General features: G+C 39.8%; 1 protein-coding gene across 1 annotated transcript in view; it reads right to left on the bottom strand.

The window, feature by feature from the left end:
- The window catches only part of CFAP58 (cilia and flagella associated protein 58), a 94,164-nt gene that overhangs the window by 45,243 nt on the left and 21,259 nt on the right, over positions 1-27,662 (bottom strand). The window contains exons 6-14 of the mRNA XM_035133533.2: positions 24,695-24,832; positions 22,675-22,834; positions 20,807-20,889; positions 19,089-19,280; positions 10,788-10,949; positions 8,243-8,389; positions 3,846-3,986; positions 3,299-3,522; positions 1,160-1,271 (exon numbers count right to left, since the gene is read on the bottom strand). Coding sequence (XP_034989424.1) covers positions 1,160-1,271; positions 3,299-3,522; positions 3,846-3,986; positions 8,243-8,389; positions 10,788-10,949; positions 19,089-19,280; positions 20,807-20,889; positions 22,675-22,834; positions 24,695-24,832 — 1,359 coding nt within the window. The remainder of the gene's footprint in view (positions 1-1,159; positions 1,272-3,298; positions 3,523-3,845; positions 3,987-8,242; positions 8,390-10,787; positions 10,950-19,088; positions 19,281-20,806; positions 20,890-22,674; positions 22,835-24,694; positions 24,833-27,662) is intronic.

The raw sequence follows: 27,662 nt of genomic DNA, 5'->3' as shown, positions 1-27,662 counted from the left end.
TCATGCCTTTAACAGCCAAAGTGTTGATTTGTAGGAAATGTTCTATTTTTTGTTCTGGAGATGAACTGAGGCACTGTTACAAATTATTTCAACTGATTCTATATACTGGATGATCAAGCTATTTCAAAATGATTCTAGAATTCAAAGACTTCATTTTCTGCAAAGCTATGCAGAAGTACTCAGAAGTATGGAATTGTTGTTTATGTGTAAGATTTAGATGTATAGCTGACTTTATCCCATAGGCTATGGACAGGTTAAAGTAAATATCTCTAAAATATAAGCAATTTCTAAGCATTTAAATTAAATTATATTCTATATTCTATCTGCTTCTAAAGGGAAAAATCCATAATACTTTATCAGATAAAAATAAAGCATCAAAATATCAGAATTGTCTGCTGGGCAAATCAATACAACCAAAACATTCAGCTGGAGTTCTTCAGAAACTTGAATATCGCAACCAATTTGAGAGGTCAGCTAAACAACATTTGGCACTGCGTAAAAGACCAACATGCATGCAAAACAGAAATCTCAGCTGCTTGAGAAATGTTCAAATGTATCATTTCTGCTCATGGGTTTAGCTTATATTAAAAGAGATCTTTATTTATTTTGCTTTCAGTTGTGAAGCAAACGAGTGTACGTGTTTATAATACACTATACAGAATGTTGTGCTGGTTACTAAGATTCTTTTCTTTCCCAAATTTATACATGCCCTTTTCTGCTTCAACTCAATTGTTCTCTCTTCCGTTCTCTGTAAACTTCATCCAATGCAGCATTTCACATTTGACCATGGAAGAGTCGTTCCTTCTCTAAGGTGGGTGGGACTTTCTTTGAATTGTTTAATACTCTAGCCCCCTGTCCAAGTTAATCCAACTATTTCACTTTCAATCTCACCTTCAGACCTTTCTCTTCTTTTGGGCTTTATCAGTTTTCATTCTGCAAAACTTTCTGCAATCATACATCATGGAAGCAACACAAAAATAATCCCCAAATGCCTTGTGCCTATAAAGCCTGTCTGCCATTAACCACCATAGAATATGGTGTGAAAAATTTAGCCTGTCTGCCCTTTTTAATGTCAGTTTGCACAGGATTAAAATATGTTTTGTACCATGCTATCTACCGGTATTTGAAAATCTGGGCTCTTTGAAATGTGACACTTTACCTCTAATTTTCTCCATCTGTGAACATTCATAGGGTTCTCAAGCTCTTCCTCCAAGGCTCTACAGCGGGTCCGTTCCTTTAGTAACTCCTTCTGCATATGATAAACTTCTTGCCTTCAAAATGCAAGACATACAAACACCATTACCTCTGCAAAGAAGTCAACATGGCAAAATGTTTATTAGCTCTCTTATTTGGTGTAAGAGAGAAACGTGTAGCCATCTCTCAGTACAATTCTTCTTTCGCATATATTTACTAGTAATTTCAATTACTCAAGCAAACATTTTCAGCACTGGCTGTAGAAAAGTTTCATGATGTAATGCTTTTCTCAGGCATCCCATTTGACTCTTGCCAAAAGCAATGGCAAACTTTCCCTATTTACATAAGGCAGTCGTTCAGAGGTCTACTATGCAAGATACCAGCATTAGGCTTGTCACAAAGGATCTTTTTTACCTAAGAGATCAAAAATTGGAAGTGTTGTTTCAAGAAACAAAATATGGCAAAAGGAAATATGGTACAAACAGCATGCATTATTTAGGACTTGAGATGAGAAGAGTCGGACACGGCTAAACGACTAAACAACAACAAATGAGTGGCTAGTGATAACAAAACTATAGTTGAAACTGTCCAGATGTCATACATATCCCATCATGCCTACTACCACAAGGAGATAAATGTAATGTCGCCAAAGCAACCTTGGTGACCTTGTTGTCGAGTATTTCCCAGACATTCCATCTGTGACTTATGGAGGCAAGTTGAGGCAACCCTTTCAGGCAACAGGATCCACCAAGGCAACAAATTCTGATGTAGATATTTATTCCCCTTTGTTTCTAATGTAGAACTTCACTTATCCCTTCTTCCCTAGTTGGGGGGGGCACCATTTTGTGGTTTGCCTCAGATGCGGAAATGTTTGGGATACCACACACCCCACAAAAAGGTATCAGTCTACTAAGCCACTCAAGAGAAATTGTTAGCTCTCTAGTATCTAAAGTTCACAATAAAAACATCCCATGACCATTGCCTCTCTCTACAATAGTTTCCAAAGGAGAAAACAATTTTGTTCGTTATAGCCACCACTGGCACATTACCTGCAAATTCTTTTAAAACTATCTTAGGCTGCATCTTATATACACTTACTACAGAGTAACATCCACTGAATTCAATAAGATTTTCTTTTCAGGAAAAAATGCTTAGAAGGACCCTGTTATTTAATTGTCTAAAAGTCATTTAGTATTTGAGAATTAGCTACAGTAAAAAGTTCCATGAAATTTGCACACTCATTCACCCAAAGAAATAAGTCCAATTAATTTTTTTTTAAGCACCTTACCTATTTTATTGTTCTTATTCTTTGGGACTAGCAGAGTAACTCTCTAGAGCAAACCTTATTAATGTCTGTGAAGTTTTGCCAACAGCATAAATCTTACTTAACAGAAGACAGAACTAAATCCTCCTTTGCCAAACCAGTAACTCACTGAAAGCAGTCCTTTTCTTTAGTCTATTTTCTTACAAGCCCACAGTGACTATATAACAATGTTTTCCCAAAAGAACAAAATATGTCTCAAGTACAGCAAGGTCTTTTTTCTTTTTCTTTTTAAAGTATTAGCACAAAAAAGGAGGAGATAAATCTAGCAAGCCCATAAAATTTTGCTCTGAGGTAAACACAATCTCGAATGAAGCTACCTGATAAATCTAAAGGACAAAAAACTGAGAATATATTAGGGCTTGTTATAAATATGTGAAATGTTCTGTTTCCACTATGAATTACCTAATAAAAAACAGACCTGCTAATGTGGGTCCTGGGCCCCACTAAGTTATTCACTGAACTCTGAACACTTTCCCCATTGCTGCCTGTCAAGTTTTATGTCATCGCAATTGTAGAGGTAAGTAAAGTTTGGAAGTGGGAGAGTTTGGTACCAGCAACTTCCCTTTAAAATGATGTTTCTTTTTCGTGGCTATTGATTGGCTTATTTGCTTGAATTTAAATCTAGTATTGTATGAGGTCATGTGAAGCAAATCCTTCTTTAAAATAACTGATATGTCAACACAAATCTTTGTCATGCATGAAAACAAACATTCCCCAGTGTCTCAAAAGCAGTGTCATGGCCGCAGCCACAAGCAAAATTGATTCATTCTGTCTTTCTACCTGAGTTCTTCCACATTAGCTACACTCTTGGCAAGTATTGCCTTCTCCCGACGAAGTTTCTTGATCTCCAGCTTGAGTAGTCGGATGTCTTCCATTCTTTGCCGGTACTGCATTTCTCCCTTGTTCAGAATTGATTGCTGGATTTTGATCTTCTCATATAGAAGAGCCAATTCATCGTTGCGACGAACCAGCTGGCTCCCCAGAATGTCTCTTTCACTGATAACCTAGAAAAAGTGACAGGCCAAGACAAGATTCTACAGATGGGCTGAAAGTATGAAAATTGTCAGTCATAAAGCATAAGGGGGAGAAGTGCCTTCATCAGCAAAAAAAAAAAAAATAGCACCAAAATGTTGCACATTGTCAGTAAATAAAAATATTACTGACGAGGGTCTGAAGCAGTCCTGACAGTGGGCCAGATCTTCATCTAGGACAAGCTGGCATCTTTCTGTTTTACAACACTATGGTATGTTAAGTGGGTTGATGCCAATTTGCTTCAACTGAGTCACATTGGAGTAAGTGCCACTGAAGCAGTGCTTGTATTGCTTACCTGGTCTAATTCTTTTTTTTGCCTGATCCTCTCTGCATCAGCTTCAGAAATAATTTTCAAGAGTTTTCTTTCTTCTTCCTCTTGTTTTTCAATAAAGTGTTTAGTCTCCAGAGCTTGTTGTCTCATTTTAAGCAGTTCACTCTGACAGAAACAAAAGAAACAGGAAATAAATTGTGTTTAGTAACAGCTTCTGACTTTATAAACCTGGGAATTTAGGATTATTAAGATTTAGACAATCTTGTACTCTTGCTTAGGTTCTCATGTTTTGTTGGATTGAGTTTCCTGTTTTTCAACAGCAAATGAGAAATACCACACAAATGCACACTAAACTCTTATAAAAGAAAGGTTGTAACAATATGTCCAACATCTTTGTATTGTACATCATACCCAGGAGAAATGTCAGTGTGGTTTAGGCTCAATTTGTAATTCTCAGGCATTTCTTAAACTTACAGAGGGGGGAAATGAACAGTAGTAGATAGTGGAGAATTCAGTTGCTTGCAGTAATAACCCACCACTATCTTTATAACTTATCAAACTTGTCTGGAATTGGTGCAAGTGAAATTATACGTTTTCCGACACAGAAAATTGTGACACAATCACACAGGCAGTTGGTTGATCATGAAATCATTACAATCAGATGACTTAATAGCATTACACAGTAGACAGAGAATACTTTCAGATAAAGCCCATAACCGTGGGAACAGTCCAGGTCACCTTCATTCAAGCTGCTGACATTTTTATAGTGTGCTTGGAACAGCATAGAGAACTCAGAGACAAAGATCCTAGATTCAAGGATAGTACATAGACAATATTATGTAATAAGTTACAACAGGTTCACAGTCAAGAGCTGAGGTGATAAAGTTTGCACACAATAGGTTTGTTATTTATCTGTAATTTATTGCTTTTGCCTTTAGCAAAGTTGTATCATTCCTAGATAAATTGCTAGTACAGTAGTTCACTGGGAGCAACTTAAGGTGTTTTATTTTCAAATGATAATGATACCATGCCAAAGGAACCACCAAATATTCTGTGGTGCTTAAATTGTTAAAGGGACAATCACTTTGTTAAAGTGATAGAAAGGAAAAGGCTATTCCTATTGATTCCTTAGTTGGGAAGTATCTTCAAAAACAAGCAACATTTGCGATATATTTTCAGGACAGGAAGTTTTTCAAAGACAGACATTTGATCCTGCTCTACAGATTCTGAAAAGGGCCGGTTCCAATAAATGGGGATGTGTGTTTGGTCTCTTGAGAAAAAAGCAATGCAACAACAAAATTGGTTGCAAAAGCAATAATTTAAGAGAACTGGTAGAACTGTTCTGTTATACGTACTAATAAAATACCTTGCTCACATGTTGTTTTCTTTAATAAAACTTTTATTTTCCCATATGCACAATATTTGCACCACACTTACTTCAGTTAGGACACTAATCAAACTTTATCAGCAGAGCAATAATGGATGCTGCCTAGTATAAATGCAAGCAACAGTGTGTAAAAAGTAACAGTCTGGAAGTGTAAAACTGTTCATGTGGTTCAGCATTGCTGAAACATTTTTTTAATATCAAAACGCTATCCTTTTTGTCACAGAATATACAAGCTGTAAACAAGATACAGCTTTAGATGTTGGCAGAAGCTATTGATATAAACAAATATTCTGGTTCAGATGCATTAAGTGCATGAAAATCTAAGCTGTTTTGCAAAGTGAAAACCAAACAACTACCAGACAATCCAGGAGCCCCATGTTAAGCAGAAGACCGAAAGGTGTCAGAAATCTCACAGAGGTGTGATCTAAATACCTTCATGTATAGGATCTGCACATTCTCATGTGACGGGAAACACACAGTGCATGGGTAAGCTTTCCCACTAGATCCTGGCCAAAGCGCCAAAGACAAATGTAGAAGTTGCATACTAGGACACCCACTGAATTTAATGCATAATATTTGGGTTGGGGTTGGGAAAGAGGTAAAAGAGGGAGGAGAACACTCTTAACATTCTAGGTATTTAGCAGAAACTCTGTAGGCATCAGAGCAGAATGCCCTCAAGCCAGTTACTAAAGCGAGGATAGGCCACAGACACTTTTGCTGCTGAATAATTGAACAGGTAAAAGAGCACAGCAATCAAGCTGCTGTCAAACTGTTGGTGGATGGCTCCACAGTGACAAGGCAGCATTAGAGGCTAGTTAAAGGAGACAGTTTTGCACAAGAAGTAAAGTTCTGAATGCTTTCTCCATAGCTGATATAACAACTCGCAGACAGACCGAGAACCCAAATTCATCACCTCTTTACAGAGTTCTATTGACATTCTGTCATAACAGTAATGTGCTGACAATAGCTGAAAACCTACAGAGTCACTGGGGCGTAGCATAAAATTGACAAAAAGAAAGCAAAGCAAAAAGTAGCAAGGAAGGGATCTCCCCCTTTAGTGAGAATAAAAATGACCTGCGATGGATGCTGTTTCTCTTGATCTTAAAAAGAAAAAAGAGAGAGACTGAAGTTGGGAAAGTTACATTTCATGCAGCCAGATTCAGCTACATTCAATGTAACAAAAAAAAAGCATTGACAGTATTCTACTTTCTTTTTGATTTAGCACAGATTTATCACTTTCTGCTGCTCCTCAAAAGTAAATTTCCACCTGAAATCCACTCACAGGGAATCTAGTTATTTGGTAATGAAAAACTAAAACCACTCTCTGTGTGTATCTTTTCTTCTTTCTTAATATACTACAGGGAAGGCGGAATTATATCCACAGAAAATAGTCAAATCGGCAAAAGTATTAGATCTCTATAATATTCTTTACTAAGTTTTTTTCCTGGCAAGATCATAAACTTTTTATAGTTGCATGGCCAGCAAAAATTCAAGAACTGACAATTTTCCATCTATGCATCTCCATGCCAGGAATCACACAAATGTTAGGGATACAAGCCCTGCCAGAAAAATGAGGGCAACCATGGAATATTGACTCTACCCTGCCATTTATAGACTAGGGAACAGTCAATTTAAAATACTCCTATCCTACAAATCTGTTAAACAGAAGTCAATTCAACAAATGTGGACCAAAAAGTATGATGACTAACCAGCATGGGCCAGCAGAGAACTCACTTTGAATTGCAGTCTTTTTGAGGAACCCCAAGTGTTAGTAGAATCAGAATGTTTACCAGGAAGCTTGAGTTTGTAATTGTAAAAACTTTTTGTAGCTTCCCATATGTTGCTGGTGCAACATTTTCTCCCTTCCTTCCTTATCTTTCTTTATTGTCTAACAGTTATTTTGCTTAATTCCTAATTATCTTAACTCTAGTTACCTGGCTTGACAGATCACCTGAAATCTTGTAACCTGTCACTTACCCTACTGTACAGCTTCCCTGCCAAGATAGTAGAACAGAAATTTGAGCCTCACCGCTCCATTGTAAGTAGCAATAGGACAATCATTTGCTTTGATCAACCATGCTATACATGCAGTCAGCTTTCTTATCCAATATTTGAACCTGGATAGGAGAGTTAATTTGCCCATTTCAAATTAAGGATATGAAATTGCAGGTGCATTGTATCCTGTGTGTGTGTGTGTGTGTGTGAGAGAGAGAGAGAGAGAGAGAGAGAGAGAGAGAGAGAGAGAGAGAGAATGTTTAGATGCAATCATGTCAACCACCCAATCATCCCAGGGCACCCTGGCAGGAAAATCCCCAAGAGCTCTATGGAATCCAATGGCCTCCAGAGGAGGTACCTTTTTAATAGGTGCCCCATCCTTGCAGGAGAGGAAAGGCTCATGCAAGCCTAAACCTAAGTAGGATGTGAGTTGTCCATGGCAAGTTGATAGACGTTAGATCCCACTCATCCCTTTCAGATCACCATCCAGCTACCTGATCAAGTGTGTTCTATGTCGAGCTGGTGACGTTTTGGGACAGCCCTACTGCAGCCATTGCAGCCATTAAGTCCTGAGGCACTTGGATCTGGCAGCTTTAACATGGATGCTGAAATCCCCAGGAATCCACAACACCAAATCGGATACCACTTTTATCAGCTCAGACTGATGGATGGAGCGCTGCAGAATGAGCAGTACACCAACATATGCCAAGTGGCAGGGCCTCTTCTGGGCAATGGAATGGGAGACTTCCAGCTCTCACTGCTTTCACTTGCAATGACTGCAGGATGCACTCCTACCATTACTAAAACCATTAATGTTCCACAACAGCACTAGCTTGGTCCACTCTGAAGAGCCACAGAAGACTAAATATATTTTAATACTGCTCTTCAACAGCTATTGACAAAAAAGATGTATTTTATATAGACAAAAAAGTCTATTCAAGAAGGTAAACAGGTACATTTCTGCCAATTCAACAACTTAAAACCAATTCCTTTACCTCTGATCAATACTGGGACACTTTTTCTAATGGAAGTTCCTTACCTTTAAGGCCTCTTTCTCTTTTTCTATCCGCTGGTGGTCCAGGTGCATTTTCACAAGAGCTGCCTCTTTAGCAGAGATCTCTTCTTTCAGCTGGTCTACCTGGTGTGTCATAATCTTCAGCTTCTTTCTCATTTCATTGATTTCATCCTAACATGACAGAATTGAGGGCAGTGATAGATATAACATCTACATTTTTCTTTCAGCATAGTCGTATTTCACCCCAGAGCCAGTCCAGGATACCATGAACAATGGCATCAAAAACCAGAAAAATATCAAGAAGCAGGAGCAAGGTCTCAGGCCCCTGTCTGATATAAAGGTATAATACAATGACAAAATAAGAACTCTGGTTCGCACTTAGGTAAATGCAACATAACAAATATCACACACACAAACACACACATCCTTTGAAACTAGAGCTTGTCATGTGATATACACATCATTACTCATGTAAAGAGAACAGGAGAAAGCTGAGTATAATCCTAGGTATGTTACACATCCTCATGAAGAAAGCCAGCTAGTTTAAAAGTTGGTATGCACATATGTTTCCAAATCTACTACTTTGGTAATGAAAAAGGAAATGCTCCCATGAATTTTGCAAAGCTTGAGGTTATATTCATTTAAATTAACAAGCAACAATTCACAAAAACAGAATGATCAAAAAATGTGAAACCATCCTAGCAAGTACTGAAATTCAGCCAACACCTCCTTTATCAAATGGCTTTACTGGGTCTGAGCTTATGATACCCTGGATATCAGAAGCAGTGTGAACAGGGTTTGGCAATGAGGGAATTTTCCTTATTAAATAATCTGAAAATGCCTACCAAGAGGTTTGGTTTCTCAAATAAGCTTGCACCAATTAAGCTTATATCCCAAGAGAGATGACAATTCTGCATAGTTTTTCAGATAAGACCATCTTTGTTTTCATGGCTGGCTGGCTTGTTACTGAACTATGAATGATGGTCTTATTGCTGTAGCATAGCTTGACTATACTATAAAAGTTACTGTATGTTCAGGTGTTTTCTCCTACTCCTGAATTTTGCAATTAATGCTAACTGAATCCTCTTGCTCCCCACACTCTTTTGAAATAAATTAACACCTTATAGATGCCATGATAATTACCCACTTCCATTTGGGCAAGGGCTATATTCCTAGCCAGCTACAAGCCTGTGCAAGAAATTCCATAGTCAGATTTAAATTATGTTTTCCTTACCACGCCACCACTGTAGCTACTTCCTTACTAATTTGATGGGCTAACTTTCCCTCAGGAAAAAAAAAATCTGTATCTTTTTACTACATGCTGCAATGACAGCTTTTCCCTACTATAGAAAATAATTTGTTGTTTAATATTGGTTTATACTGTACATGTCTATTGATTCTTCACACAAAGCTGAAGACAAAAGGAAATTGATGGTTGAGCCATCAATCTGATACAGTCTTGTTTGACTCTCCTTTAGCCCCCTGAAGCTTTGGATAACCCTTGGCAGACACTTTCAAGGCATCTACTTTAAAACATTACTATATTCAGATAATCGTATCATTCAAGAGCATTTATTTGTAATGTTCTTAAGTTAGGCCATCTGAAAAATGGTTCCCCTCTCCACTGGGTACAGATTTCGAGATAATCTTTGGAGGACATCTGATATGGAAAGTTCTCCTGTAATCCAGAACAACCAGAGACTTGTCACTTTCCTAATTTGACTCCTGAGTCATCTCTTCATCTTTCAAAGACATACATGTGAAGATTGTATCGTGAATAGTCCCCCCCCCCCACAGCCACCTAGACTCTATGTTCTAGAGTAGAGCTTTCCAAACTTTTCATGTTGGTGACACACTTTTTAGACATGCATCATTTCGCAACACAGTAATTCAGTTTTACTAGCAAACTAGAGGTTAAACTAACCCAGGCATCCCCAAACTTCGGCCCTCCAGATGTTTTGGACTACAATTCCCATCTTCCCCGACCACTGGTCCTGTTAGCTAGGGATCATGGGAGTTGTAGGCCAAAACATCTGGAGGGCCGCAGTTTGGGGATGCCTGAACTAACCCCTTTCTAGCTCCGGGAGGAGCGTGGGGAGCATTCATGTGACACACCTACACACTGCCACCGACATGCTAACGTGTTGCAACACGCTGTTTGGAAAGCTCTGTTCTAGAGTCATGACTGTCTGCATAAACAGTCAGGTCAATGTAGCGGAGGTTTCTAATATAACTTTTTCCACAGGAGGGACAAAGATATGAAAACAATCATGTCAACATTCATATCTTCTAGATATTAACCAAGAATGGGTGGCTCAAATAAAGGCTGGGCTATAGGACCACAGCCCTCCTACTGAAAATATCAAGCAATTAAAAATAATAATAATCCTCAAAAACTCAAAGCCACACACTTTTCCCTGTCCCACACACATTTTATACTGTCTTTAATTTACAGAGTCATTTCTGTCAATCTGAAAATTGCAGCCCTCCCAAGTCAAAATGTTACCAGCCACCACTGCGTGGCTCAACTAAAATGGAGAAACAACTTAGTAAAACTGCTTTTTAGTACCTGGGCTTCGATCAAATTTTTACTGTAGAGGTTTCTGTCTGATCTCACAGCTTCATAGAGGTTCTGTTGCTGTTTTAATTTTGTTTCAGACTCTGCTATCTGCTTTTTATAGTCAAAGATCTGCATTTCCCGCACTTTGATATCTTCCATGTGATGGAGGACCTGTCAGAGAAAGCATGAAATAAATATCATTAAACCACCCTTCTATGACGACTAGCAGTGCTCTATATACAACTACAAATACAAAGATTTCTGTTCAACCAGACAGATTTGGGCTAAGGTCTGGATTATATTTACAGACCATATTGTGCTGTAAAAGAATTGCAGCTGCAATTTGAAGGAGGAGACTTCGCATGGGAAGTCAGGATCATAACCTTTCCCCACACACCATTTTCCCACTGAAAATCATCTCTACCCAGCTTTTCTCCAACAGGATCTCCTGATATCTTTCCCCCAACAGGAATAAAAGCAGCTAGGAAGAGGTCAAGTCCACTTTGCAATTATTAAAAAGATTTTTGCAGTGTAAATCTTATACATATATACTTGTAAATAAGTTGCATTGCATTCAGAGGGATATGCTCCTAGGTAAATGGGTAGAGGATTGCAACCTCTGTGTAAAGGTAAGGTAAAGGTAAAGTACCCCTGGATAGTTAAGTCCAGTAAAGGCGACTATAGGGTTGCTGTGCTCAACTCGCTTTCAGGCCGAGGGTGCCGGCATTTGTCCACAAACAGCTTGCCGGGTCATGTGGCCAGCATGACTAAACCGCTTCTGGCGCAACGGAAACCAGCGCATGGAAACACCATTTACCTTCCCGCTACAACGGTACCTATTTATATACTTGCACTGGTGTGCTTTTGAACTGCTAGGTTGGCAGGAGCTGGGACAGAACAATGGGAGCTCACCCCGTCATGTGGATTTGAACCACCGACCTTCCAATTGGCAGGCCCAAGAGGCTCAGTGGTTTAGACCACAGCACCACCCACGTCCTGAAAACTCTGTGTACTGTATATACACATGTGCATATGGTTAATATGAAATGAAACCGCATGTTATGAAGACATTTCTGTCTTTCTCTCATTTGTAGTGACCAGGTTGTTTGAACTGTCTAATGACATATTTCAAATTTGTTGCTGAAAACTAGCCTTGGAATCAATACATCACCTTTGTAATGAATCTTGCCCTCTGCCAAAGTGTGAAATGGTTGTCTTAAGGAGCTGCAATTAGTTTCAAATAGAGGAGAGCAAAGGACTGTATAGTTGTTGTTTTTTAAAGTGTCTACATGGATCATTTTAGCCAATGAATGTTCTTTATAGGGTCAGTGGAATTTAATAAACTTGGACAGCTCTGTGTTATAACTTCAGGTACACATGAGAATCCTCAGTATCTGAGCTACTATGGGCTCTTGTCCTTCTCATTTATCATAACTATCAATCCGGATATCCCATTGTACTGCATACCTCTTTGCAAGGATAAAAACAGCCAAAATTATTTGCCTAATCATATCACAATTTGCCTTTCTTAAGGAAAACGAGCATTTGGAGGAGAAAACATGGAGACAACGATCATCTGGAATGCACTGGACAGTTTGTCATGATGAAATTGAAGGTGTCACAAATACTTAAATCTTAATACCTCTCCAGCATTTATTTATTTTTTGCACTATACTATATTGATAGGGAAGAAGAAAAATTGCCTTCTTAAAGAGCAGGGCACATATGAGCTCTCAAATTAAGCAAGGAGAGCATAGAACCCCCAAATAGTGAAGTTTGTATGATATGAAACCAGCAAGAAAAACATTTTACTACTACAACTTCCTCTTGGAAAAATATGCATTCATGTTCCTCTCTGCCATGCAAGATACTGGAAGAAACCTATCCCTAGCACCAAGGTTTTTTGTGCTTTCTTGTACAATAACCCTCTCTCCCCTATAATTATTTACATATATGCTATGTAGTTTCCACTTCATTTATCCAACTGACTGGGGAGAGCTGTACAAACTTTGCAGTAATGAGAGACATGGGAATATTTTAAATATGTATTTTTGCTAATAAAACTCATAAGGAGAAGCCAGAGAAATCTGATAAATTTTAAATTTCAGATATCTGAGGTTCTGGAAATGGTTTCTTCATTACCTTGACATTAGATGGTAATGAAATAGATTGTTGGAATTTGTCCACCCTGCCTAGCTTCCTTGCATTGAGGCCTATTCTTTAAATTCATAAATTATGTTCATGAACCTTCAAAGGAAGAGATAACATTAATGTTCAGAACAGCTACTCAGTAGTACAGCTTGCAACCCACATTTGTCTATGCTGAAAGAATTCAAGCTTTGCTAGTGTATAGTAGGGTTATCAGTGTGCAAGCTTTGGGGCGAATGCTTAATTAATTGATTACTCTACCAGATACCTCTAACCAACTCAGGAGATAAAGTACATCTAAATATAGAAAGTTTTATTGCAGTAGTGGCAATGGTACTCAAGTGCATTTGTTGCTGACTGCAGAGATGCCTAAAAACTGCTTACAGTTTAAAACAAAAGCAGAGACCCAGCTTATAATTTAACTCCTACTCCTACCTTTTGCTTTTTCCTGTTAAAAACAAGTTGCCAATAGCAATAAAAGTGAGCTCAAAATCAATAATGTGTATTTCAAATCTGAAGCCTAGCTTAGTGATTATATAGGCTGAAGCAAAATTAGAAAACAGATCACTGAATTGTAACCATGCATCTTGGGAGTTGATGAACAAAAGTACAATAATAAACTACTTTACTATGTTTTACAAGTTGGCATCCATTGTTCTGATGTTGACTGTGCTTTCATAAGAATTTATAAAATTGTTGTGTGGGAGTAACACCTCTCCAATAACTCTCAAACTGGAACAGGATGAATTAATGGATATTTTATTATGAACTCAAGAGTTGTCAACTGAGAATAGGAAAACATTTCCCTTACAATGCTGAGCTCTTCTTCTTTTCCTGAGAACTCTGTAATTATCTCCTTTACAGATGGCATGTTGGGAAGAATGGACAAAGTATCACTTGATGAGCTTCAATAGAGTGATTTTGCATTGAAGGTCAGATTTTCAACTGCCATACATACATGGAGCTGGATCAGAACAGACTGCTTACTTACTGCCACGAATGTCTGTCTTCTCAGGACAATGTGCCATGACTCAAGTAACTTGTACCATCTGAAATTGTTTTACTAATTCAAGTGCATTTTTAAAATTCTAGATGCATTTCTGGCATAGCACTTGTTATTCACACTTGTTCAATTTGCTGGAGGTTGTCATCTGTAAAGGTAATCTGAATCCTCTGTTCTTCAGCATGATTCAATGAACTAATGAACTCTAACATTTCTTCATCAGAAACTCATATGAAACTGTAATAACTAAACTTCCTAGATTTCAATGTGCTGATCTTGTACAGGGTGTAATCATCTCAGACTGAAAGCAGTCAGCATCCTTCCTCTGTGACTGGGGCCACAGTGCACAATGTACATCAAGCAACCTATCTAGCAAACTGATGTGCCTAAATTGGAGTAAGAAGCCTGGAGAGGGTTGTTTCTCTCACAAACAATTTGGCACATCATACATTATTTACAAATCAGTATATAAGTTTTGGAAACTGATCTGCAACATTAAAAAAAATCTGAAAGAAAACCTCAGTTGTGATTAGATCAGCTGAAAAAATAGTCTAAATTCTTTGATCCTGGGAAGCTCTCTGGGGTCAACTAGAACAATATAAAAAGGCAATTGCTTCTGAGTTGCTTCAAAGCACAGAAGTATTAGCTCTATAGCCAGCCACTGGTTCTGTCAATATCCTCATACTAGGAAGCCAGATTTAGGACAATTTGCATTAGTGCTTTTGTTCGGCCCAGACATCATGTGCCATGGTGCTTCTCCTACCTTTACCATAGCCCTGATCAGGGCTTTTTGCAGCAGGAACTCACCAGAACTTAGTTCCAGCACCTCTCAGGTGGGAACCATTGCCATTCTAAGAGAATAAGGGAGGTGGTTCTTGGTGAGTTCCAGCAGCTCTTTTCCAGAAAAATAGCACTGGCCGTGATCTATTTGTATTTTGCTTTTCACCCTGCATTTTCACCAACTACTGTGCAATCCTAAGCATGCATACTCAGAAATAAATTCCAGAATTCATTAAGTTTTACTTTCCTGTAACTATGCTTCGGAGTGCAGCCATTGTTAAATGAACTAAGTTGCTTATCACAAATTCTGCGTTGGATCTATATTACAGTGGTACCTCTGGTTGCGGACACGATCCGTTCCGGAGTGCCATTCACACCCCAAAAAGTCTGCAACCAGAACGGCTCTTCTGCGCATGTGCAAAGCGCCGATAGAGCGCTTCTGCACATGCGGCGAACCCTGGAAGTAAACACTTCCAGGTTTGCCGTGTTCGCAAGATGAAAAGATGCAACCTGAAGCGGACGCAACATGAGGTATGACTGTATTTGCTTCACTTACTACTAAGCAATCTTGTCTTTCAGACTACATTTGAAAGGTTACTTTGAAGAGAATTACTTGTACTCTGGGGACCAGGATATCTCTTCTTCTTTGGCGATCACTCGTAGCCGAGTAAGATTGTCTTCCATAAACACGGTTTTAACAATGGGTCCGTAAGTGACTGTGGAGGCCAATTCTGGATCCACACGTCCTTCCACAGTGGGGACATTGGTTTCCAGGCAGGAGTTTATCACGATGTGGATTTGCCAAGCGTGCCTTCCTCTTAGCACGTTTCTCCCTTGCGTCCTGAGATCGAGTTTCTTCAAAGCCCATGACACCTTTGGTAAAGGCTGTTCTCAACTGGAGTGCTCACAGGCCAGTGTTTCCCAGTTGTCAGTGTTTATACTACATTTTTTAAGATTGCCTTACCCACTATATACCTGCCTGGCAACTGTAAGTTGAGAGTACCAACTCAGGCTGTAGCAGAAACTGGGCTTTTAGTATTGACACACCAGCTCTGTGGAATCACATAAGATATGCACCTAGAGTGATTTTGTTTAGGCACCTACTAAAGACATTTTTGTTTAGGAAGGTTTTCCCTGAAGCATAATCGGTCATTTATGAAGATCAATTTTATATTTGATTAAATGGTTTCATTGTTTTTAGAGTCTATATGGATAGCTTTATTGTTTTATAATTCTGTTTTTACTAATACACTGCTTTGATGGCTTTATGGCATGAAATGCTCTATAAAAACATTTAATAATAATACAATGAAAAACAGTAATAAAGGAAAAGAGCTTAATTGTCCTACACAGAAAATTATCCCTGTAATGTGTGCCCACATGAACAGCTTTATCCTCCATCAATTAGTCTACTCTTCTTTTAATTTAACTATTTATTTATTTCATATATCAAGTTCTTGCATTATGCATTATGTATTATGTGGCACCTAGAGTAGCACCTGTTCTGCTGAGTTAAAGCAGTCTATTGGTACATGTGGCATAAGGTGATCTCAAAGGTATACTTCTTCCAAGTTGTTAGGGGCCTTATATACAAATAGTAACACCTTTAACCCAGCCCAGTAGCAAACCTGCAACCAGTGAGATCATTCAAGTTTGTGTCATCACTACAGGTTGTTGGAGCACATTCCATTGTTTCAATTATGTGCTGTGTAGAGAAATACTTTGTCCTGAATCTTTCAACATTCAGCTTCTTTGGATGCCTACAAATTCTAGTGCTATGTTATGCTACTTCCTTGACCTAAAAATGGTCACATGTTTGGGGTTTTATATACGGAACTAAAGATTTTGAGAGTTACTATTATTTTGGAGCTTCCAGATGGATTTATTCACACAAAACCTGATTGTTACACAACAATTTCTAGCACAAATATCCCATTACCTTTTTAATAGCAAAATGTTTGGTAAGAAAGGTGATGGAAAATTGCACTAGAAAGTATGGGATAATAACCACTAGTTGGCAATATCATATAACTTCAACTCAAACCTATCAGGTTGAATACTCAATAAACAGACGATGCTGTATAATTTCTGCTCAAGTTGTGTGTGAATATATCAGCATGATTGCTCAATAAGCAGCTGGTCTGGAAAGTCCCCAAGTCTCCTAAACATAGAAATTTGGCAGGCAGATCATGCTTTGTTATGGATAAGCTTCTCAGACAAAGGGAAGAAGGGAAGAAGCAATGAAGGGAATACAGTAAACATCAAAATCACCAAAATCGTATTCACAGTTTTATTTGTGCAACCTATTGCCAATTTTTAGGTATTGGCATTTTTGCTCCTTGGTTTTTATGTGTAGCTAGAGAGTACTGTATGAAATACATTAGATGATAAAACAGATCTTGAGCTAATTCTAGACTTGAAGTTGATGGTGTATAAACATCCTGATCTTTTTGCAAAATGTATTTGCACCAGCTATGTGCCAAGGCTGTCCAAAGTCAGAAGTCACCTCCAGTGAAGAAATTAAATGTATTTTTTTCTTGGTTTATGATGTTTCCATTTTGGATTGGCATTACATATGCCCAAACTTGGACAATCACCTCTAGTTATAAGGCCTTTCTGAGGTGGCAGCAATGACTGATGTGCCTTGTTCATAACAGACCCCAATAATCTTTTTTAAGAATACCCAAGAGTTCTTAATATTCCTTCCTATGGTTAACATCAACTGTGGTGCACCACTGAAAGGGCCATGGCTCCTGCTGTTGGCATCCATCCGTCAAACATACATACATACATACATACATACATACATACATACATACATAGCTCTTTATCTCTAGGCCAAGGAAGTAGGCCAATGGAAAATGTAAAAATCATGCTACCACATAAAAAATCCTCTTCTTGCTTACTTAACACATCAAGAGACTGTGGACAGGTGAACACATCAATTTCTTCCACACACACACACACACACATACTGATACACAGTATGTAATGCTATTGATAAGGATTCACTGCCATAAACACAAGACAATTTAAGATACCAAAATAATAACAAATCTTACTTAAATGGGATTGTTATTACAAGGAATTTATACATGCTGTCATACAAGAAGGCACATATCTGTTAATCAGATGAAGATACAGAAAGTAATCATAAAGTGAGCAGGGAATAACAATGAGTGGAAAACAGACTGGAAGCTAGCATGCCTGTCAGTGAGTTTTATGTAGAGCTCTTCAGTCAGTTCTCAAGCAAATAACAGAGCATTTTACAGTCACATAGCAGGGCAAGCAAGCTCCACCTAACCAGCTTGAGTGAACAAAACAGGTTATGACATAGCTTCTGCAAAAATTCACAACTTGTGTTTTGTTCAATGGATCAGATTCAAGTTGCATACTGAGAAGTAACAGTTTTTTATGCAGGGAGATAAGTCTAGATAACCGCATGAACAATCTAAAAAAAAAACTTCTTAATTATAATGCCATGTCCTTGATATTACTGAGAAAAGAGTAAGTTATTTTATAGTGGATAAATAATTGATTAATACACAAGCAATTTCACCTTAAGTGCACGAAGCCAGGAGATATCAGTGTATAAATGTTAGTGGTTGAGGTATGGGCTGTACTACAAATGCAACAAGCTAATGAGTGCAGGGTAAGGTTGGAGGAGAGCAAGGGGGGAAACGTGCCCAAGCTTTCAGATAAAACATGCAAAAAAAAACCTTATATAGTCATTCAGGATTTAACAGCTGTAGCAACCTAACAATGTCTCTCAAATAGGAAAAGAAATGAAGGGCAAGCAATTTTCTAGGGAGCACTTGCCTTTCTTTGTCCCTCTACATGCTATCTGAGGACTGATAAGACATGCTCTGCACAGCTCATTGTAATCTCTGCGGGCTCTTCACCCCTTTTCTCCCATTTCCGCATGCCTGCTAATTCACAAAATCCCATGCATCCTGCTCATATGTTCCAACAAAAACAAAATTATTCTGTCCCCAACCGGCAAATTTTTCACATCAAGCAAAACATGCTAGTTAAGTAAAAAGATGTCAATTTTCTTAATCTGCATAATTTACTCCCATCACAGAATATAGTTTTTCTGGCAGCATAATTATGTTTAATTTAGATCCTAGATCTCTTGATCAGCCAAGCAACAGGAGGGTTTTTAGGACACTAACTGTAGATACCAGAATGTATGCTTAAGTGGACTCTTTAAGATGTAAAGAACATGCAGAGGAATAAGTATGACTCACTGGAACTTTATTCTTCTACCCTAAAGACCACTGAGAGGACCTTGGCAAAATCCATATAGAAAGTCAAGAACTGAAAGGAACATCTTGTTAGTTCTAAAAGGCAAAAGTCTGCAAACAACTCTCTCCTACCTTCTGTGTGAGATCACTGGCTTCATTGATATAGCGGTCTCTCTCTTTTTCGAGCTGGAAGATTATCTTTCTCTGTTTCTGAGCCTCATCCTTATAATTCTGAATTTCTTCTTCCAGGTTCTTCTTTGACTGTTCATGGAGCTTAACAAGATTCATCTGCTTTTGAGTAACGGTAGCAGCCTTGAGCAAGTTCTGCAAACAGTGAAGATGGTTAGGGGACACATTGTATAAGAGTGATTTCACAAAGCCTAATAATACCAAGCACTCATATCCAAACATGACATTACATGAGAGATACATGACATGGGAATTTCCTGACTTTTTCTTATTTAATGAAAAGCAGTCATAGGAGGCTCTGGTAGAATGAAAGTAACAGCAGAGGAGTTGGGGTGGGGGAGAAGACTGCTTAATTATGTCTCCTCTGGCTGTTTTCCCGCTCAAAATCTTCCTATCTAGAAGACTCCTCCTTCACCCCTCACTGCAGCCTCCCAGTTGCTTTTAATGAAAGAAGAAATGTGGAGAGACTATGTAACATATAGTTTGACTCTCAGTGCCAGAAAAGTACATAAATCATCCCAAGGTGGTACTTCATTTTTTTTTAAATGCTTGTTCTCAAGATACAAGACACTCCATTTAAAGTTTGCATGTTACTGCAGGTAGTGGACTCCTGCCAACCTAGCAGTTTGAAAGTACGTCAAAATACAAATAGATAAATAGGTACCGCTCTGGCGGGAGGGTAAACAGCGTTTCCGTGTGCTGCTCTGGTTCGCCAGAAGAGGCTTTGTCAAGCTGGCCACATGACCCGGAAGCTGTACGCCTGCTCCCTCGGCCAGTAAAGCGAGATGAGCGCTGCAACCCCTGAGTCGTCCAGGACTGGACCTAACAGTCAGGGGTTCCTTTAACTTTACCTTTACAGATAGTGGTCAAAGCTTGCAGTCCTGGATACAACTGGCATCTGTGGAACTTCACCAGACAAACTGTCTACAGAACTGCAGCACTTTGTTACATTTATATCCAAGAATAATTCATTTCAATAGGGATGGAGGATAAATTTGTTCAGTCTGCAATATGTCACAAACCAACCTAATTTGCTAGTTGTGGAATTAAATGGATCAGAACACAATCCGCAAAACCAAAGAAGAAACAGATGTATGACTTAGTAGTACATGCAAAACTGATCAAGGAACAGAAATAGGCTGATCCGTTCATCGCTAATTATCAATAGATGTATATCTGTCAGACTGATTTTAGAAGGCGTACTCCGCTGTGGATGCACCTTTTTAGTTTTACCAAGAATGCCCCTGCTGTGTTTTTCCCATTGGGCCACTCTCAATGAGAAGGATGCAGCTGCTGTTTGTGGCAGCTCTGTGGTCACCTGATGGAACAGCAAAGGTTTTTTTTTCCAGTAAAAGAAAGACTAAAACTCTCTGCCACCTCATTTCTATTATGGTATGCCACATCACCTACAAAAGTAAGATAAAAAAATTCCTTCAGTAGCACCTTAAAGACCTAAAAGTAAGAGAATTTCTCCCAGCCTCTGCCACCAAAAATGCAGCCCTTTCACAGAAGATTGGTGGGCCCAAGAAAGGGGAAGCATTTTCCAGCAGCATTGTGCATATTCATACTTGACCAAATGACAACTAATGACCACAACTAGGATTTGGTTTTGTACAAATGACTGAGAGATGCGTTTTTTAGAGTCAGATGCAGACACTCACCTTGTTCAATATGTCCCTTTCTCTCACAAGCTCATCTATAGCTTTTTTATCAACTTCAGCTTGTTTTTTTGCACCTTCCAACTCTAAAACACAGGAAAAGTTGATAAACCTTAAGTCAGACTGCATAACTTGAACAAAACAAAACATTATGGGATTTTATTTTTTACTTTAAAACTAAAAGTCAATATGATTATTCCTTACTTCTGACAAGGTGACAGCAGAAAGGCACTAACTTGGAGGTTTTGCCCCAGTGCACACTTTACTCAGAGGTAAGCTCTGCTTAAGTCAATGACCCTTGCTCTCTGATGTGAACATGCAGTGGCACATACACCTGGAAATTGGTCAAGGCAGGAGAGAAAACAGGGAAAAGTGACTCATCTGTGGTGAATTAAAAGCCTCAGCAGTCACCACATCAGCTGAAAGGCCACTCTCGAGGCAAACAGGGGGAGCGGGGCGGGGGAGGCAGGAGCAGCGGCTGTGCTAGGACAGTGGGCCAAGCAGCAGTGTCCTTACAGGCTGCAGACTGGGGAAGGGGCTCTGCAGGGTTGCTGCAAGTGCAACAGCCCAGTCCATGTCAGGATTGCTCTGCTGAGGTGTTGAGAGAGGTGCAATTGTTTTCCATCTGCCACCCCACCCCAAGTCTGCGGCCTTGGCAGGTGCCAACCTAACCAACCTCTAAGTATGTCTCTGCCAGATTAAGATGTATGGGTGCCCAGGAGTAGTTCCAACAATAAGGTCTCTTAAATGAACATGCCAGTAGGAGGTTTCTTTCCAGGGCTTACTGCAACTGCGGGCGGGGAGGTCTGATTTTGTTGGGCTTGCTGTAGGGTGTGGGGTTAAAAACCTTGCAATACAGGATAACCCTGATGAAATACACCAATCCATACAGCTAGTAACTGAAAAAATAATACTGTAATTCATTAATTCACTGACAACACTCAAAATCCATACAAAGTAGAAGACTCTGGGTCACAAAGCAAGTCTAATCAGATCAAGCGAATCTATGGCAAGAATTTAATACACAACAACCCCCACTTTCTATTTCTTACTTTTTAAATTACTATTTCTGAACTAAAAGTTTGCTTTAATAATGATTCATTTATATAATGAATGCATTTATCACAACAGGATACAATACTAGGCAAATACTAGGGGTTTATTGGGTTGGTTTTGTTTTTTATTTTGATTCTGTATTGTGTGTTTTTATATTGTGATTTTATCTTGTTTTCACTCTGTTTATCTCTTGAAAAAGCTCATTTGGTTTCTAAGACCGAGGGAATGAAGATTCAACTTTGCCTTTATACAATGAAGTATTTAATACTCTGTTGACTTCTTTCATCTCAGGACACAAGAGATAAACCTCTGGTGGATTCCAGGCAAGAGAAGTGGACCATAACTACATATTCATAGCTGCTCCCACAATGTGCATTGTATTCCTAGCCAAGCACTAAGCACATTTCTCAGCCCTGTTGCTTCAAAATTCTTGGAATTCTGCATTCTGCTATTTTCTATTGGAAACTGCAAGTTCCTGCACATGCAGGGAACTGTTAATAGCTCAGATAGACTCAGAGATACAAAACATATGGAAAATACTTGCAAGGGGAACTGTAACTGCCCACATTTCACAGATGCATGTTTGCTTTCCATACTTCCTTCAAACATTACAAAAATAAACAAGAATTTTTTTTAAAGATATGATGAAGCGCATTGTCATACCCTCAACCCCTCACCACCAAAAAACCAATAACAAACCCACAGTTGACATATCATGGGAATTCAGGAGCTTGCCTTTTTCTATAACATATATTGAATAAAAATTGTTTTGCCCAACCAAATTTCCATATCACTGCATTAAGTTTGACTCCTACCTCTCTCCAGCCCATTTATCTGATTTTTAAGGGTATCCCTTTCGAATTCAGCATGAGTCTTTTGCTCTTCCACAGCACGTAATTTTCTCTGCATAACCTCTCTCACTTTAGAAAGTTTTGAAATCTCTTGACGCATCTGAGACACCTCATCTTCTCTCGCCTACAGAAAACAAAAGAATAGGAATAGAGAAGCAACAACAACTCCCTGGAAAAGACCCTGATGTTGGGAAAGATTGAGAGCACTAGGAGAAGGGGACAACAGAGGACGAGATGGTTGGACAGTGTTCTCGAAGCTACGAACATGAGTCTGACCAAACTGTGGGAGGCAGTGGAAGACAGGAGTGCCTGGCGTGCTCTAGTCCATGGGGTCACGAAGAGTCGGACACGACTAAATAACTAAACAACAACAACATATCAACTTTTGCTGCTACTGCAATGTGTTGGGTTAAAAGAAAATTACAATAGCCACTGCCATTTGCAATAAAAGAAAATATTTAGAGCCCTTAAGGCTTTACAGAGCACAGCTTTTGTTTTTCATCCTCTTTTCTCTCTATCCTTTTTCTTCCACTGCACTCTTGAGCTTTAGTGCCAAGGAAATATTTTCCACTTGCCATCACTTGCCTAATGACAGCTGGACAGAAGAACTACAAGTAACAGTGCACTCCAAACCTAAGATCCACCAGGATGAGTGAGTTTGGACTAGGCAGATCTTGGGTTGTCCTAGTTCAGCTGGTGTAACTCCCTGATCCTGGCTCAGCTGGGACTCAGCCTGCAGAACTCAAATGTATGCAGGGGTGGGGTGGGACAGCATAACGAGAGACACTGATTCTTAACCTTTTAGTTCAGTCACATGACCTGGCAACTCAGCAGATCTTACTTATACTGGCAAAAAGAGTGGTGCAAGCCAACCTCTATTTTGAAGTACCGTATTATATTCCCTCTTCTGGGCTCTGGCTAATCAGCCAACAGTAGCCCCACTCCTGAAAAGAGTTTGGAATATTGGTAACTTATGCCAACAACAAGAAGGTTCTATGGCATTTTAGGGTGTAATCCTACGGTATGTACCTGGAAGTAAGACCCATTAAACTCATAAGGCTTACTTCTAAGTTGACACCCATAGAACTGTGCAGCAGAAGCTTTTGTAGGCTTGAGTCTACCATGTATCTGATGAAATTAGTGCCACAATTAATTTTTTAGCTTTTTTAGGTGCCAAAGGAAGATCATCGGCTGGGATAATAGCTTTTAATAATGACTTTTTATAAACATGAACATAGATCAGAAAATAATGTTGATAGCCTGAAACTCTGAAATGGAATCCTTTTACTACACCAGATAAAATATTTTTATATGCTTCTAGAACTTGCTTCCATTGTTTTAACCAACCAGGCCCCTTGGAAGCAAACACTTCATCAGCAAATGACTTCCTCTATTTAGAAGAACAGGTTGTACATTACTAAAGCTCAATAAACTATTGGTTTTCTGTCCTTTTCTTTAACAGAAACCATGTTGTAACTGCAGATGTGTTCTTGACTGGAGATTAGATACAAGAGATGAACAATGGCCATATATTAGGTATATATAGTGCCTTTCATCTCAAGGAGAGATTGACCTATCTTGGAAAGGCAGGAATCTCTAAGATGCCACAAAAACAATGTAAAAAACACAAAAGGTCAGGGAACCAATTGGAATAGAATAGGGACAGTAATAGGAAGAATAAGGTTTTTGCGGAAAATAAATTGTATGAGCAGATTATGATGTCACCACTTCCAAAATTTGGGCTATCCTGGATGTCAGTGCAATTCATGTGCATGTTTTGTAATGTAAATCTCACTGGGGGTGAGAATGTTCTGTCCCAACAAGAACTGTCTTTCCATAGCTGCTATTTATGTTTCAAAGGAAGCCTCATAGCGATCAAACATCTAGACACATAATCTAGTAGTCACACACCTACCAAGCAGCCATTTTGTACAATGCAGTTTCGAAACTGGGATATTATCTGATGATGACATACTGAACTTACTCTCAGCTCCGTGGTTTTCTGCTGGTTCTCCTGCATGAGTTGATCGATGGCCAAAGTATGCTGTTCATTTTCTTGCTGGAGCTTGAGATTTCTTGCCGTACACTGTTCAAGTTCTTTTGTGGCTCTTTCATTCAGAATCTGTGGAATTGTGGCACAAAGCCATAAATATATTTATAATATACTTGTACCACCCTCAGCTTCTACAAGGATTCCAAGGAGAACAGAATTCCTGCAGTTCTTTTTTTTAAAATCAAATGCCATTTACCACCATATTAGTAATGTATCCTATTTGAGAAATACCGGTATGACAATTGTTCAGCAGCTGGGAACGAGAATGGCAGCTTCTAATAAATAACTCAGCAGGTGTAATCTTTTTGTAGGATCTTTGTAAGCCTCCCTCATAGGTAGCCGATAAATATTTTAATGCCTTATTGACATTTGGCAGACACAGTATACTGTACAACACTTCCTGTAATCACTGCAAATGAGCAGTAGAGTCAAACAGTTTTTATCAGCAATCATGAAAATAAATTATAAATCTTAGCAGACATATGCTACATTAATAAGAAGCAGGGACTATTATGAGATGGTAGTGTTATAAAATCATATTGGGGGGGTTGCAGGACACCATTATTAATGAACAGAGAGGGGTAACCACAGCTTGACAGCTACGGCTACCCAGAGTCCTTCGCACCACCATTTCGCCGCCACAGCTTGGCTCTCCTTCCCTCCACAGACCCGCACCCCCTCCGCAGGGATTAACATATTCAAACACCTCCTAAAATCCAACATAAACTCTGCATTTCCCCTTCGCCTAAGGACAAGCATATGCAACCCTTGCCTAGACATCTGCATTTCCCCTTCGCCTAAGGACAAGCATATGCAACCCTCGCCTAGACAATTATCACAGACAATTATCATAAACTCCACCAAGTAACGCAGCCCATTTTTATACAGCCTTACCATTTTATACAAACCTTATACAAACTTGCTATGAACTTTTACCTTCTCGTGATTATATGCTTGCTTCTTGTGATTATATGTCTGCTGGCCTTATGTGCCTTAAATGTGAGAAACCCCTTATATCCCTTGAAAGGCGTCCCTCCCTATATGCCTAAGAACCTAACCACAACCTCAGTATTACTCTTGATTAATTAGACTAGTGTTCCTCTGTATTAGAAAATAGGTTTGTTAGTATCTCTTTGTATTAGAAAACCACTGTTTTATATTTTAGAACTGTATACGTCAGGATGTATTAGAAATGTTTTCCATACTTATTTTCTGTGCAACCCTTCTCTGACCCCAAGCCCCCCTGAAACCTCCCCATCACCGTCCCATACCCAACGAAGGAAGACACGGACAATAGAAAGATTAGCTTGACAACTTTATTCAAATAAATTGCCATCCTCAACGTAGCCCACCCTTCCATGGCCTGGAGGAAAACACTGCCGGGCGGACTTCCACCCCATGGAAATCGCCAGGAACTGCCCCACCTCTGCACCCATCTTGACTGATTGCCCTTCCTGCCAAACAACAGGGAGCACCATCAACGACAGGAGAAGAGAGATTGACATCTCTCCATCTGAAAGGAAGAGTCATCTCCGCACCCCGTCGCCCTTGTCTCCCCCTCCCTCCTAGTCCAGAGATTTCCATGCATGAACAGGAGGGTATATAGGGGGACTTCACCATTTCCCGGGGTTCCTTCCTTCTTTCCAGAGGCAGGGACCCTACAGCTGTAGCTTTGCATTCTGCAATAAAGGGATCAGTTTGTTTTTCCTGACAGCATCGTGTGGTCTCTGTCATTTTCCCGGCGGAGCTGAACTTAGTGCAAATTTTGGAGCTTCCGACCCGCGTCTGTCCTTCTTAAAAGGCAACGCATTTTGGGGTACATTTTTCATAACAATATGGCGAGCCAGGGCAGGAGACTCCGTTTAGCCGTACTCTTGGGGCGCCGTGGTTGGGGAGCCCAAGCGCACCCAGCCATTTGCAGGGGGGATCCCCTTCCCCGACTGTCCCTGGAGTTCTGGCCTAACTGGGATCCTTAGCGGGACCACACAGGGAAAACAAACAGGATCCAGACGGCCGTGGGGGTTGATTTTACAAGATTTTTCTTCTCCTGATTGTTGCGAGGTGACCAAGCTTCAGGAAAAGAAGGCAGCGCGCTGCGACGTGAGTATCAATAGGGAAATTGGCTTTTCGGGGTGGGAATTGTCACAGCAATCAAACTCTTTCCTATTTTTCATAGCCAAAAAAACCCAAAGCCCGTCGGAGTCTGCCCAGGCTGGAAGGTTTTGCGGCTGCCCTTTTCCTCCCCAAGGCTTGTTGTCCGTCGGAGTTTTGCCCAGATAGCGAGCCTTGGCAACTCTCCCTTCTCTCGCTTAGCTATCCCGGGTGAAGACGCCCCTCTGCCATGGCGACCTTTTGTTAGGTATGACCCATGACCAGAGATTGCAAGTGCGCCCGTTCCCTTTTCCTACTTTTCATTCCTCAGGTCCGATCTGGCATTGCGTAGGCAAGCGTTCAGTAGGACCTGAGTCTAGAGAGCAAGAGGCAGGGAGATTGCTGTGGCACTATTAAATTGTGGGTGGGAATAAGAGTCCTCCTCGGAGTGTGCCCACTTTCCTAGAACGTTTTCCTAAGGAGACTTTCCAAACCCCATTTTTCCCTTAGAGAGCCCTTTAGCAAACCTTCCCAAGCCCACTTTCCTATCGGAGTCGGTCCACTTTCCTATCGGAGTCTGTCCACTTTCCTTAGACGTGCCCCACGTTCCCAAGGAGTCCCCAGAACCCCGAGAGACCCCACAGCCCCGTCGGAGACTGCCCAGGGCTAGAACTTGCGCAAGTGCCCCTTCGGAGACTGACCAGGGCAAAAATGGGTGCACCCCTGTCCAAAGAGACAACTCTGCAGGCTTCAGGGGAGAAATAAGCCCAAGGAGAGCTTACTTCCCGTCTGAACTCTGATAAACGCC

This window comes from Zootoca vivipara, chromosome 5 (assembly GCF_963506605.1).
Source record: "Zootoca vivipara chromosome 5, rZooViv1.1, whole genome shotgun sequence".
Classification (NCBI taxonomy): domain Eukaryota; kingdom Metazoa; phylum Chordata; class Lepidosauria; order Squamata; family Lacertidae; genus Zootoca; species Zootoca vivipara.
The sequence above is the reverse complement of the archived record's forward strand: the minus strand, read 5'-3'. Positions and strand labels throughout refer to the sequence as shown.